The sequence below is a fragment of the Saimiri boliviensis genome, chromosome 1, assembly GCF_048565385.1.
Source record: "Saimiri boliviensis isolate mSaiBol1 chromosome 1, mSaiBol1.pri, whole genome shotgun sequence".
Lineage (NCBI taxonomy): Eukaryota > Metazoa > Chordata > Mammalia > Primates > Cebidae > Saimiri > Saimiri boliviensis.
In genome coordinates, this window is record NC_133449.1 from 28,656,528 (window position 1) to 28,672,058 (window position 15,531).

General features: G+C 40.0%; 1 protein-coding gene and 1 non-coding gene across 2 annotated transcripts in view; both read left to right on the top strand.

The window, feature by feature from the left end:
- The window catches only part of WDR43 (WD repeat domain 43), a 64,226-nt gene that overhangs the window by 16,547 nt on the left and 32,148 nt on the right, over positions 1–15,531 (top strand). The window contains exons 4-8 of the mRNA XM_003941522.4: positions 1,893–2,013; positions 3,093–3,232; positions 6,791–6,893; positions 12,447–12,511; positions 15,058–15,229. Of these exons, the coding sequence (XP_003941571.2) occupies positions 1,893–2,013; positions 3,093–3,232; positions 6,791–6,893; positions 12,447–12,511; positions 15,058–15,229 (601 nt within the window). The remainder of the gene's footprint in view (positions 1–1,892; positions 2,014–3,092; positions 3,233–6,790; positions 6,894–12,446; positions 12,512–15,057; positions 15,230–15,531) is intronic.
- Positions 2,692–2,776, top strand: LOC120362229 (small nucleolar RNA SNORD53/SNORD92). The gene has a single exon (XR_005578190.1). It is a non-coding gene; the product is annotated as a small nucleolar RNA SNORD53/SNORD92 (small nucleolar RNA).

Genomic DNA, 15,531 nt, shown 5'->3' on the forward strand with positions numbered 1-15,531 from the left:
GAATGCAGTGGTGGCATCTCAGTTCACTGTAACCTCTGCCTCCAGGGTTCAAGTGATCCTCCCATCTCAGCCTTCCTAGTAGCTGGGATTACAAAGTGTTTGCTACCAGCCTAATTTTTGTATTTTTGGTAGAGACAAGGTTTCACCATGTTGTACAGGCTGGTCTTGAACACCTCAAGTGATCTACTGATCCACCCGCCGTGACCTCCCTAAGTTTTGGGATTACAGGCATGAGCCACTGTGCCTGGCCACTTTTTACTTATATTTTAATTTTATGACTTATTTTGTGGTACAGAAATTTTATGTAATTAAATCAGGTCTATTTTTTTTTTTTTTAAATATTTTCTGGTTTATGATTGCTCTGGAAGGCCTTTCCACAGGATTAGTTTTTACAATCCTAACCCCAGGATTAGTTTTTACAATCCTAACCCCAGGATTGTAAAAACATTCTCATACTCTGTTTAAATACTTTTAAATTTGATCAGTTAACTTTTGCATGTTTGTTTGTAATGTAGGAATCTAATTTTGTTTTTGCAATGACTAATTTGACTTATTCCAGGGTTGACTGGCAGAACCATACATTTTCCTTTTTTTTTCCAAGACGTACTCTTGCTCTGTCGTCCAGGCTGGAGTGCAATGGTACAATCTCGGCTCACTGCAACCTCTGCCTTCTGGGTTCAAGTGATTCTCTTGCCTCAGCCTTCCAAGTAGCTGAGATTACAATTTTTTTTTTTTGTATTCTTAGTAGAGATGGTGTTTCACCATGTTGGCTAGGCTGGTCTTGAACTCCTGACCTTGTGATCTGCCTGCCTTAGCCTCCCAGAGTGCTGTCAGGCGTGCTAACAGGCGTGAGCCACCGTGCCCGTCCCACGTTTTCTTCCACTTAATAACCTCTTGTTACTAAGGTTCTTACTGTTCCCTTTATTTATTTATTTATTTCTGTAAGACAGTCTTGCTTTGTCACCCAGGCTGGAGTGCAGTAATGCGATCTCGGCTTATTGCACTCTCTGCCTCCTGGGCTCAAGTGATCCTACCACCTCAGCCTCCTTGAGTAGTTAGGACTACTACACCACGCCTGGCTAATTTTTGTATTTTTTGTAGAGACGGGGTCTCACTATATTGCCCAGGCTGATCTTGAACTCCTGGAATCAGGCCGTCTGCCCACCTTGATCTTCCAAAATGCTGGGATTACAGGCATGAGCCACCATCCCCAGCCCCTAATGTTACATCTTGATTTTATAAGTGAAAAGCCAAGTTCCTTGTTGTCTGTGACAGCATTAATATGAGTAACAGACAGGAAAGACTCATGCTTCTAATCATATCTGAGGTAATGAAAAGGTAATATGAATTAGCTGTTCCTAATTCATATTACCTGTCAAATTGGGGTGCATTCATGTGGATTTGGTGTGGAAATAACCTTTTTGTGTTGCAGCTTTTGAGAAATCATTTTTGTTTTTAAGGGAATTAATTAAAGGCCAGCCTTCCAGAGAAAGTGAGAGTTGAGGTAGGGTTAGGAATGGGCTTGGGGAAGTCTAGCCTCCCCAAGGGAGGAACTTTTCCTGGACATTCACAGAGTTCATCTCCTGGGTCACACACAGGATATACAATTACCCATTTTATATTGGTGTAACTCTTACCCATCTTCCGATACTTCTTGAGAAGCTTTATCTCATGCTGCCAAAGGGAGATTGTGCTTTGTTAAGGAACCCTTTCAATGAGGCTTTATCACAGTGGTATGTCCAGGGTTAGTTACCTGACACAGCTTTTAGGGAATGTAATTGGCATAGGACATGAGGCGGTATTTTTAATAGCTCAGTTTGCTTTTTTATTATTTTCTGCTCTAAGGTTTTTCCTCATGTATTGAGATGCTTTTGTCTCTCTTCACAATATAGCAAATGGAAAGGCGACAACAGCAGTGTCACTTCCCTATGTGTCAGCCCAGATGGAAAGATGTTGCTTTCAGCTGGTCGAACAATCAAACTGTGGGTTTTGGAGACCAAAGAAGTCTACAGAGTGAGTCAATAAAATTATTTATAAGCATAAAAATCAAAGAGTAAACACGGAGAAATGCGCAAGTTTGAGCCGTGAGATATTAGTTTAAGAATACAAATTCTTCATTGTTAGTTACATCTGATAGTTTAGTGGAGAAAATTTAGCCTACTAATCTGATTTGTTGATGTTGACTAGACATGTCTACTTCATCTGTATTGGAAAAATGAATAGAACCAATATTCAAGAAACAAGATTTTTTAAAAATTTAAATTTTAATATATATACCAACTATGTATCCACACACAAAAAGTTACCTTATAAAAGACAAAATAGATTTAGAGACAGAATCTCTCTCTGTCATCCAGGCTGGAGTGCAGTGATACTGTTACAGCTCACTGTGGCCTTGACCTCCCATGCTCAAGTGATCGTCCCACCTCAGCCTCCTGAGTAGCTGGGAATATAGGTGCTTGCCACCAAGCCTAGCTCAAAAAAGATTTTCTTAATAAAAATGTTTTTACTCTACTATGTAATGATTATGATAATTTTGATTTCTAACCTACATTCAGCATTTAGTCCACTTACTGTATTTGACTGGAGATTTGGATTGTATGATGTTTTATTTTTTTAATATTATATATAAAATATAATTGTACTTGTGGAGGAGGAAAAAACATTCACTCAGGGCTTACTGAACATTTGGTGCTGTGATGATGCCTTAATATTGTGGTTTCGACTCACTGAGAGTAAAATGAAGACCTACAATTCCTTGGCTGTGTCTGAGCACCCCAGTGTACCCCATTTAAAATGGATAGAATTAAGTGAATCTTTAATTCAAGAATGTAAGAAATAAAGGTGCGGAGTGGTAGGGTCATGGGAGTTCGAAGGAACATCTAAATTTTCAGTACTTTCAGATGGGTTTTTAAAGAGGAGAATTAGAGTACAAATAACCTTATTTGCTTAGAATTGAATTTAACGGTTACTTTATCATGGAGCTCTTCTGTCAGATATGTATCATGTGGCTTATTTATGATACATATATACTATTGATTTTTGTCACTGCTTTGAATCTGCTCTCCTAACTGAGATTTAACTTTTGCTAGCATTTCACGGGACATGCGACGCCAGTTTCGTCACTTATGTTCACCACTATCAGACCTCCTAATGAGAGCCAGCCCTTTGATGGAATTACAGGTCTTTATTTCTTATCTGGAGCAGTTCATGACCGGTTACTTAATGTCTGGTATGTAGTTCTTTTGGATTTGGGAGATAGCATTGAAAGAATTTGTCAGAGCTTATATAATTAATGTAAATTATGAGTATGGGACTTTATTTTCTGTACTTACTGTTGGATTTACATTGACTCATCATAAATAAAGTAATTGAGCCTGCCTACAAAACAGATCTTTCTGAGAAAAAATTGAGTGCATTATGTAATAAAGTCTCCTGTGCTTGTTTAGCGATACAGTGGACTGAATATTTTTGTGGTCGGGCATTTAAAAAAATTTAGGAAGACCTTTGATTTTGAAATATGTGGCACCACTGAGTTAATGCAATAGTGTATTTTTACAGAGGGCATAAAATTCTTTGGCTGTGTCTGAGAATTCCTAGTAACCCCTTTTTGCAGTAGCTGTTATTGACTAACTCTTTGATACCACTTTTGAAAGTAAAAATCAATTCAGTGATACAAAGCCATCAAAGAGGTTTTTAAGAAATTTCCAGGCCGGGCGCGGTGGCTCACACCTGTAATCCATGCACTTTGGAGGCCAAGGTGGGCGGATCACCTGAGGTCGGGAGTTCAAGGCCAGCTTGACCAACACGGTGAAACCCTGTCTTTTTTTAAAATAAATAAATAAATAAATAAATTCCTCAATTTTATGGCGGCATCTGATGGTAAAGTTGGCTAGAAAAAACCCACCCTGCTGTTTATGAACAAAATAAGTAGAGATCTTTCTAGATATCTATTTTTCTCATTTTAGTAATAATTAGTTGAGCATGCTTTTCATCATATAAAGTTACTATGAATTTATACAAGGTGATACTCATTTAGAAGTGGGACTCCTCCAGTATGTATTCCTTAAAAATGTGGTTATGTAGGAGTCAAAGGTCAAAATGTAGGCCTCTGTTTACCTTCAAAACCACCAGCAAAGCTGTAATTCCTAATTATGACTCTTATAATGAAACCGATTTGGTTTTCTGTTTCATGTTTGATTTTTGAGGAGAGCCAGTGGAGATAAATTCCTTTAGTTTTAGAGGGTCTAATAATTGTGTAAGAAATTGGTAGTACTAAAAAATTGAAATCTACCAGAGTCCCCTGCCATGACTGACTGAGTTGCTTCAATTTCAAATGTTTTACCACTTAGACTCCATCGTACCTAGGGGTCTCTGGCTACAAAATTTCATAATATAAAATAAACGTTGGTTTATGTTAATCTTAACTTGAATAGTATCTACTATATGTGGGGGCTTCCTGGTAAAAAGGAAGTAAATGTAAAATTAACCACACACACAAAAGATAAATATTAAAACCCATATTGAAAAGTTGCCCAACGAGCTCTGTAATTGCATGGGGATAGGTAGAGCAGGCCTGAGGTCCCTTCATAATTTCCTTTGAAAGACACATTTCTTTGAGCACATAACATGCAGAGGCTTCTTGCTGCCTTGCATTCAGCTTCTTGCTGAATGACGATTAACAGATAAACCCCAGTACTATCTCTTTTTGATTGGTTAAGATACTATGTGTAGTGGTCTGATGATAGAGATATTGAACATAGTTGAATGCCTTCATGTTAGAATGAATCTCACTAAGAATTTTTGCATGAAAACAGTTAGAATTTATCAAATCAACTCTTAATTTTCTTCTAGACTGCAAAGAAGCTGATTTGAATCTTGTTTGTAAATCATGTTTGTTATGTATTATTTTTTAAAATTTGTACCTGAATTTTAAATAGTTGACATGTAATAAACTGCACATACCAGAGTGGTCAAACTGATGAGTTTTAACATACATATACATTGTGAAACTCTCACCACAAAGAAGATAATGGATGTCTTTCCTCATGTCTTCTTGTAATCTCTCTCAGTTTCCAGACTTATTGACAGGTTTTGGGTCATTACAAATAAAGTTGCTGTGGACATTTTTGGTGTACAAGTCTTTATATGGACATGTGATTTCATTTCTTTTGGGTAAATAGGAGTGCAGTGGTTGGATCATATGACAGGTGTATATTTAGCTTTTTAAGACATTGCCAGGTTTGTTTCAAAATGGTTGTAGCATTTTGCATTTTTACCAGCAGCCTATGAAAATGGGAATTCCTTCACATCCTTACCAACACTTGGTATAGCATTTAATTTTAGCCATTGTAATCGGTGGGTAGTGGTATTTCATGGTGTTAAATTGACTTTCTCTAATGACTTGTGATGTTAAGATTCATGCTTTTGCATTATGGATATCCAGGGATCCCAGTATCATTTGTTGAGAAGATCTCTGCTGACTTGGTTTTATATATACCCCTCCTCCCGTAACCCCCAACATCACACCCACACATCCCTGCACCCACATTCTTATCCCTATATCTGTTCTCATTATTTGTAGTTGTTAAGTCCTGTAAAGTCCCTGTGAACACTGATTTAGTCAATCACATTATTCTTTGGGGAAATACAAGATTAAGTTCCTATGAGCCTTCAGTTACAACATTTTTGTCATCTGTTTTTTTGTTTGTATCATTTCTATTGTAATGGTAGCCAGTTTGTAACATTTTTGTCATCAATATATAAAACGCTGTTTTATGTTTGTTTCTGTTTGAAGATATTTAATGCATGTTTTTGATTCATTAACTTTGAACTCAGAGCACTACAACTCACATGAGTGAAGCCTATTTAAGACATATTTTCACTGTGAGGCACATCACAGCCGCCTTGTGCATAGGAACACCATAGAGCGCTTCAGAAGTATACTTGGGGACATTTTAAACATGAAATCCCCAACAAAGCACAAAACTGCCAGAAGCATGGTACTAGGTTGATGGTGAGACTACTCGTTGATAGTATGAGAACAGCAACGAGAAGGCAGAGAGTAGCCTTGTTCTAACGTAGCTGATGATGTTGAGTGTGTTAGGCAATTCAGGTTTTTCACTAGTCTACATGATTGAAGGAACATAAAATACAGTGATTTTGAGGTTACAAATAAAATTTTGCAAACGAATTTGCAAATCTATGAATAATGACAATCAACTGCATATGTTTGTACGTATAGGTCTGTTTCTGTGCTCTCTACTCAATATCGTTATGATGTTAATTCTCCCCAAATTGACCTATAGGTTTAATGCAGACCAATTCAGAATCTTAGCAGCCATTTTTTTTTTTAAAGAAATTGACAAACTGATTCTAAAAATCAAATGGAAAGACAAATGACAAGAATAGGCGAAATCATTTTGAAAAAGAAAAAATGTTAGAGGACTAAGGTTGATTTCAAGACTTATTATCAAGCTGTACTAATCATGATTCTGGTGTTAGTATCAAGATAGATAAACAGATCAACAGAAAAGAACAGAATGTTACTCATTGTTTAAGTCTGCTACAAATGCATTATTGCTTTCCCTTTTCTCAAGCAACCATGTTATATGGTAGTGACATGGATGCTTCCCTTGTATTGATCTTTAGTTAGTTTATTAGTTTTCAAAAGATGACAAAGCTCTTGGGAATCTTCATGCACAGATCTCCCTGTCCCCTTAGGTGTTTACCTTTTTAGAAACAAATTTAAATGTGTCTTGCTATCTAATTTTCTGCTTTTGTTACCTAGGCAGGTCCGATCAGAAAACAAAGAAAAGAGTGCAGTGATGTCATTTACAGTTACCGATGAACCTGTCTATATTGACTTAACATTGTCAGAAAACAAAGAAGAGGTAAATGGCTCGATTTTTGAGAATTTGTTTTTGGATTTCACAGATGTTGTTTCTACAATCAAGGTTTTGATGATTTAATGACTTGAGAAATAGAGGGGACCTGAGGGAGTAACAACAAACTGTAACAAATTTTAGACGGTTCAAAGGAACTTAAATCACTATGATAATCTCTTCTGGGGAAGGGAAAATTTTGTACAGGAAGGTAGTACAGTCAGGAATACATTACATGAATTAAGAAAAGTTGTTGAGATGGATTTTGTTACTAGGAGTACGTATATATGATTCTTTTATCAGATGTAGTTTTTTTGGTGCTAGCTTCTGATGTCCTCTTGTTTGTTGCCTATAAAAAAAGAAATATTCACTAGGCGAGGTGGCTCACGCTTGTAATCCCAGCACTTTGGAAGGCTGAGGCAGGCGGATCACGAGGTCAGGAGTTCGAGACCATCCTGACCAACATGGTATAACCCCATCTCTACTAAAAATTACAGAAAAATTAGCTGGGCATGGAGGCAGGAGAATCACTTGAACCTGGGAGGCAGAGGTTGCAGTAAGTCAGGACTGTGCCACTGCACTCCAGCCTGGGGGACACAATGAGACTCCATCTCAGGGGAACAAAAAAATTTTTTTTCATGTAAAAACCAGGGATTCGATGATTATAGCATTAAATCTGATGTCATCGAATTACTTCATGTTTCTCTTTGACTAAAGCTATGTATGATTTTTTTGATTTTCACAGAATCCCACATTTTTAATGCAAGTTAAGGATATTTCACTTTTAACTCAGATTAGTTTTCAAATGCAGATATTGCATTAACCTACTAGGATTTAGAGATGGTTTAGAAGTTTTTCATCATGTTGTTTTTTTTTAATACTTTAAAAAAATGTTTTAGTGGAAGAAGCATTGGTTTAAAAATAAAAAGATTTTGGTTTAATGTTGCTTCTGGCTGGGCTTGGTGGCTAATGTGAGCCCAGGAGTTCAGGACTACCGTGCCCAGCTAATTTTTTTTATTTTTTGTACAGACAGGTGCCCAGCTAATTTTTAGAAAATTTTTTGTAGAGACCCTGTCTCTACAAAAGGGTCTCTACAAAAAATAAAAAAAAATTAGGCGGGCACAGTGGCATGTACCTGTGGTCCCAGCTACTTGGGAGGCTGAATTGGGAAGATTACTTGAGCCCCGGAGGTTGAAGCTATAGTGAGCTGTGATACTGCCACTGTACTCCAGCCTGGGTGACAGTGAGACCCTGTCTCAGTAATTAAGTAAATAAATAAATAAATATATATAGTTTCTGTTGCTAATAAATTTGACCTTCTAATATGAAGTGGGGGCCATTGATATTAGATCAGTGATTCTCTATAAAGATTTTTGTCTTTAAGAAAACTAGTAGGGGGCCGGACGCGGTGGCTCAAGCCTATAATCCCAGCACTTTGGGAGGCTGAGGCAGGTGAATCACGAGGTCGAGAGATCGAGACCATCCTTGTCAACATGGTGAAACCCCGTCTCTACTAAAAATACAAAAAATTAGCTGGGCATGGTGGCTCGTGCCTGTAATCCCAGCTACTCAGGAGGCTGAGGCAGGAGAATTGCCTGAACCCAGGAGGCGGAGGTTGCGGTGAGCCGAGATCGTGCCATTGTACTCCAGCCTGGGTAACAAGAGCGAAACTCCATCTCAAAAAAAACGAAAACAAAAACAAAAAAAAACAAAACTAGTAGGAATCCTACACTTAATTACAATAATCTGTGTTTTAATGTTATAAAGCTGTTGGGCACACTTGGGTACATTCATTGTGATCTGTACAGTCACTATTCTGATGATTGGAAGTTCTGATCATAGGGAACTGATGAGAAACATTTTGGTATTTTCCCCTATAAGTTTTATTTTTTATTTTTTGAATTGGAGTCTCAATCTGTCACCCAGCCGGAGTGCAGTGGCTTGATCTTGGCTCACTGCAGCCTCCGCTCCCTGGGTTCAAGTAGTTCTCCTGCCTCAGCCTCTGTAGTAGCTGGAATTATAGGTGTACACTACCATGCCTCGCTAATTTTTGTATTTTTAATAGAGACAGTGTTTTGCCATGTTGGTGAGGCTGGTTTCGAACTCCTGGCCTTGAATGATCTGCCCACGTTGGCCTCCCAAAATGCTGGGATTACAGGCATAAACCACTGTGCCCAGTCCCTTATAACTATTAAATAAAGAAGTTGATTTAACTTGAAGTGACTTTCTAAAAAAAAAAAAAAATCTTTTTTTAAATTTTTTTTATTTTGGGAGACAGAGTCTTGCTCTCTCACCCAGGCTGGACTGTAGTGGTGCCAGCTTGGCTCACTGCAACCTCTGCTTCTCAGGTTTAAGTGATCTTTCTGTCTCAATCTCTCAAGTAGCTGGGCCTATAGGTGTGTACCACCATGCCTGGCTAATTTTTTTTTTTTTCTAGTAGAGATGGAGTTTTGCCATGTTGGCCAGGCTGGTTTTGAACTCCTAACCTCAAGTGATCTGCTCACCTTGGCCTCCCAAAGAGCTGGGATTGCAGGTGTGAGCCACTGCTCCCAGTCAAAAGTTTTTAACCTTAATTTGTGGGTGTGTTTTTTTTTTGTTTGTTTGTTTTTTTTGCTATAGACTTGATCTTGTTGCCCAGGCCGGAGTGCAATGGCACGATCTTGGCTCACTGCAGCCTCCACCTCTTGGGTTCAAGTGATTCTCCTGCCTCAGCCTCCTGAGTAGCTGGGATTACAGGTGCCCACTACCAAGCTCAGCTAATTTTTTGTATTTTTTAGTAAAGACGGGGTCTCACCATGTTGGCCAGGCTGGTCTTGAACTCCTGACTTCAGGTAGTCCACCCGCCTCGGCCTCCCAAAGTGCTGGGATTGCAGACATGAGCCACCGTGCCCTGCTGTGTGTGATTTTTAGAGGTAGGTTCTTAAATATAAGTAATTTATGGGAGAAAAATCGCTTCCTTGGAGTAGCAAAACTTGCCACTACTCTGTGTAGAGAATAGACTGGATTTGTTTATTTGTTTTGTTTTTGAGATGGAGTCTTGCTCTGTTGGCCAGGCTGGAGTGTGATAGTGTGATATCAGCTCACCGCAACCTCCACCTCCCATGTTGGAGCAATTCTCCAGCCTCAGCCTCCCAGGGAGCTGGGACTACAGGCACGTGCCACCATGCCCTGCTAATTTTCATGTTTTTAGTAGAGTTGGAGTTTTACCATGTTGGCCAGGCTAGTCTCGAACTCCTGACCTTAGGTGATCCACCTGCCTCAGCGTCCTAAAGTGCTGGGATTATAGGCGTGAGCCACTGCGCCCAGACAAGACTTAGTTTTTGCTTTTGCTTTTTCTGACTGAATTCTGTTGCTACCTTTAGATTTACTTTTAGGTTTGATTCAGACATTATCTTGGATTATTATTGGCATTATATTGAAAATTATCAATAATAAAGGAGCAGAACTGTTTTTTTGAAATGATATTTCTTCTTTTTTTTTTTTTTGAGATGGAGTTTCGCTCTTGTTACCCAGGCTGGAGTGCAATGGCGCGATCTCGGCTCACCACAACCTCCGCCTCCTGGGTTCAGGCAATTCTCCTGCCTCAGCCTCCTGACTAGCTGGGATTACAGGCACGCGTCACCATGCCCAGCTAATTTTTTGTATTTTTAGTAGAAACGGGGTTTCACCATGTTGACCAGGATGGTCTCGATCTCTTGACCTCGTGATCCACCCGCCTCAGCCTCCCAAAGTGCTGGGATTACAGGCTTGAGCCACCGCGCCCGGCCGAAATGATATTTTTTCTTTTTTTTTTTTTCCTTTTTTTTTTTTTTTTTTTTTTGGGACGGGGTCTTCCTCTCTTGCCAGGCTGGAGTGTAGTGGTGTGATCTCGGCTTACTGCAGCCTCTGCCTTCTGGGTTCAAATGATTCTCTTGCCTCAGCCTCCGGAGTAGCCGGGACTATAGGCACACGTCACCACACTGAGCTAAGTTTTGTATTTTTAGTAGAGATGGGGTTGCACTTTGTTGGCCAGGATGGTCTCAGTCTCTGCTTTGTGATGTACCTGCCTCAACCTCCCAAAGTGCTGGGATTACAGATATGAGCCACCATGCCTGGCCTTTTAAATGATTTTTTAAAGACATTAAACTAGGAATGATGGATCAGGAAGCCAGTTCTAATTCTGACACTTCATATGAGATTGTAGTTAACAGCAATACGTTAGAATTAAACAAAACCTTGATTATGGTATTGCAGAGCATTCTGCTTATTTTGTCTTCAAAGGTTACCAACCTCTCTAGACAGTTGGAGGTTAGATTTGCATGCCTGTCAATTGGAGTTGCACAAGGGGGAACTAGAAAATTGGATGGCACGGAAATGGTCTCTCCCCTGATAACTTTTTCTTTTTCGAGATGGGGTTTCACCCTGTTGCCCAGACTGGAGTGTAGTGGTGCCATCAAGGCTCACTGTAGCCTTGACCTCCTGGGCTTAAGCGATCCCACCCCAGTCTCGTGAATAGCTGGGACTACAGGCATGTGCCCACCGTACTGTGCTTTTTTTTTTTCTTTTTTTTGTATTTTTTTGTACAAATGGGGTTTCGCTCTAGTTCCCAGTTTGGTCTTGAGCTCCTGGGCTCTAGGTATCTTCCTGCCTCAGCCTCCCAAAGTGCTGGGATTACAGACCTGAGCCACTGTGCCTGGCTCTCCCCTGACAACTGTCATATAGTACTAAAGAATGAAATTTTCTTTAGTAAAACTCCCCTTTCTGAGATTTCTTATTTTTAAATATACCAGTAAAGAATTTTAAACATTTTCAAAGTTGTTTTCTTAATGAATGTTAGTCTCTTTTTTCTAGTTTTTACTTAATATATTACAGTTTTGCAAAGTTGGTCTTAAAACATTTTATATATTTCATTTTCTTTCAATGTATTGGCTACTCCCTGAATTCTCTACCTTTATAACTAGAGTTATAGCAGTATTTTGGAAGTGCTTTCATTTAAGCTTTCCTTAAGAAAGTTTCAGAACTTTAAAACGTGAGCTTTAGAGAGGCTGACAGCAAGAGTATGGTAGGTAGGAGCATGCAGAGAGTCTAAGCCACTCACACTGACAGTGGATGGAGGGAGAGAGGTGGTCAGGGCTTTACAATACCCCTTCCTAGGTGGATAGGGGCATTTCCGGACAGCCTAGGCCACTTAACATTGACAGGGATGGAGGAAGAGAGGCGATGAGGGCTTACAATACCCCTTCCTAGCCATGCGTGCAAAATGGCTTTTTCTGTATTCCTGGCATGAGGGGCATGTCAGCTCCATGTTATCAGCCTTTGCACTTAGTATTAACTTTGCTCATCTAATTTCAAGGGTTCATTCTTGACTGTTATCTTCTTGGCTTAAACATTTATCTAGAATGTTGACAACCCTACTACTAATGGTTATTTTGACAGAGGTAATTATTTTTAAATGGATTCTTGCTATTTTCTTTTTCTTCTGATTATGTAAAGGGGTGGGGAGGAGAGCTGAGTTTTTATAAGTTAGATTGGGGACTGGAGTATATTTCTCTTTATAATACGTTGGTTACATTTTTGTTTTAGCCTGTCAAGTTGGCTGTTGTTTGCAGAGATGGTCAAGTCCATCTTTTTGAACACATATTAAATGGGTAAGTAAGAAATTTTCCAAGTTCGAAACTTCTTTCTCCCTGGCTTGTTACTTGGTCATATTCCCAGCTGGTTATTCTTTGTATCATATTACTGTTCAGTTAGACTGTTTTGATAGCATTTTTCTTTATCCACATGACTACATACATTCCCAGTTAAAGCTGGGTATCAGATTTATTTATATATTTGTGATTAGGAGAGCAGCTTTTTATGATGTATCCTTCGTAAATGTTGCTAGTTTTTTTTTTTTTTTTTTTTGAGATGGAGTCTCACTCTGTCATCCAGGCTGGAATGCAGTGGTGTGATCTCAGTTTACTGCAACCTCCGCCTCCCTGGTTCAAGCGATTCTTCTGTCTCAGCCTCCCAAGTAGCTGGGACTACAGGCGTGCACCATCATGCCCAGCTGATTTTTTTTTTTTTTTTTGGTATTATTAGTAGAGATGCACTGTCACCATGTTGGCCAGGCTGGTCTCGAATTCCTGACCTCGTAATCTGCCCATCTCAGACTCCCAAAGTGCTGGGATTACAGGTGTGAGCCACCAGGCCTGGCAGTTTTGGTAGTTCTAATGATAAGTTTCAGAAGAAAGTGGCTCAGTTAGAGAGATTCACTTGTGAACCTGGATGATGTTTTGTTTGTGTTTGAGAGTACTTTACTTCCCCTTGCTAGTGCTGCTGTTTTCTTAGACAGAGGGGAGTGTTGTTGTTAGGTTGTGTAGTGGTCGTAGATCAGGAGTCGGCAAACGGGCCTGCAGGCTGCTTTCAGTGGAGACCGTATTTGGTCTGAAGGACCTGAAGTATTTATTATTTTGCCCTCTTTAGAAAATTTACCAAACCTTGTATACTGAAAACACGGTTTGAGACTCATTATGTACACAATTTTGTTAAGCTTTAAAAAGGTTTTAACCATTTGTTGTCAGTTGGTATCCTTCTTTTAAAATACCATTATAGGAATTTATTTAATTATAAACAGATTATATAAAAAGTCTTCTCATTTTAAAACATCCAGGATGCCCAGACACTTGATTTTAAAACCTGAGTCTCCCTCCATTGAGTTCTGCTCCTGTAGATAACTGTTTACATTTTAGTGTGTAACTTTTGAAGCTTTTATTTGTAGAATGATGTATGTACCTGGAATGTACAATTGAGACTCAGAAGAAGTGGGGCCCAAAGGTAGTGGGCCCCAGTGAGGACTCGGGCATCTCTCTCTGGGCAGTGGCAAGCCATTGAAGGATTTCAAGCAGAAGATTTGATGAGCTTTGACCTAAGTTTTTTTTTTTTTTTTTGAGACGGAGTTTCGCTCTTGTTACCCAGGCTGGAGTGCAATGGCGCGATCTCGGCTCACCGCAACCTCCGCCTCCTGGGTTCAGGCAATTCTCCTGCCTCAGCTTCCTGAGTAGCTGGGATTACAGGCACGCGCCACCATGCTCAGCTAATTTTTTGTATTTTTAGTAGAGAAGGGGTTTCACCATGTTGACCAGGATGGTCTCGATCTCTTGACCTCGTGATCCACCCGCCTCGGCCTCCCAAAGTGCTGGGATTACAGGCTTGAGCCACCGCGCCCGGCGTTGACCTAAGTTGTATAGAGGGGGAAAGGCTAAAGCAGAAACTCCAAAACTTGGGTCTAGAGGTAATTGTGGAGTTGGGATGATAGGAGGAATAAGTTGGAAAGTTAGGGATTATGACATGCTTAGACCTGGGATATTATGCAGGATGTGTACTTTGGAGAAGAAGGGTTAATAAGATGTGTAGGGTGTGAGGAGTTTGTGGCTGAAATACAGTGAGGGACATGTTTGTTTGAAAAGGTTGACAGATCAGAGTGTCAGGAGTATCCTTCAGCTTATCAACCTGGACATCGAGTGTGGAAACCACTGAGAAAGGAATTCATTTGGAGTAATGTTGGAAGAAATAACTGCATGCCATGGCAGGTGGGAGGGGTAGCTGGGGTCTGGTGTCAATAATTTCAAAGATTTTAGGGACAAAAGAGGGAGAGATTTTTGTCTTGAAGTGTCAGTGAAGAACAAGGAACTCATTTAAATCATGTCCCCGGACACAAAGAGTATGGGGGAGAAAAGAGGTACAAGTTGAGGGAGTGCTGCAGGACCAAACCAGGGAAGAGGAAGAATGTGAAGAAAGCCCCTAGAGAAACCATTGAGGACATAATTTTGCTGCTGGAACTACAGTCCAGAGGCTTGCTGCGGCTTCTGGGGGTTGGGAGCAATTGGAGACGGGACTGTGGAACAGGGCTGGACAGAACAACACAAGACCTGAAGTACAGGGTGGCGCCAGAACATTTGACAGCTTGGGGCTTCTTCGTGGGGCCTGAAAAAATGGGACAGAGGGGCATGTAGGTCTCAAGGCTGATTTTGGTGGTGAGGAAGGTGAGGTCTTGAAAGGGAGTACTCATGCTCCAGAGACCCAGGTGTGACTCCTGATGGCAGTGTAGAGGCTACAGGAGGGTCACATTTCATGACTTGATGTCAGTTCCAGAGAGTTAGTGTGAAACATTATTTCAAATTCTCTAATCTCATTTTCCTCCCTCCATTTCCAGATACTGCAAAAAGCCTTTGACTTCAAACTGCACAATTCAGATAGCAACACCTGGGAAAGGCAAGAAATCAACACCAAAACCCATCCCTATTCTAGCTGCTGGTTTTTGCTCAGACAAAATGTCATTGTTGCTTGTATATGGCAGTTGGTTTCAGCCTACTATTGAGCGAGTGGTACGTAGCTGCTACTCTGGAGTAAAGCAATGTAGCATTCCTAAGTCCACGGAAGAGAGTGATTGGTCTTTAAGATAAATAATGTATTCTTTTTAAATTAAAGGATTTTTCATGGAGTACTTTAATTTGTGAGAGGTCTATATCCAATGTATTTTAACACCTGGTTAGTATAAAGCATTGTTTGAGTTATTTATCTCAGCCCTCTCCCTTGGTACTGTGTTTTTAAAATCTGGTGTGTATTTCACACTTGGCAACAAATCTCAGTTTGGACTAGCCACGTTACAAGTGCCCAGTAGACACAT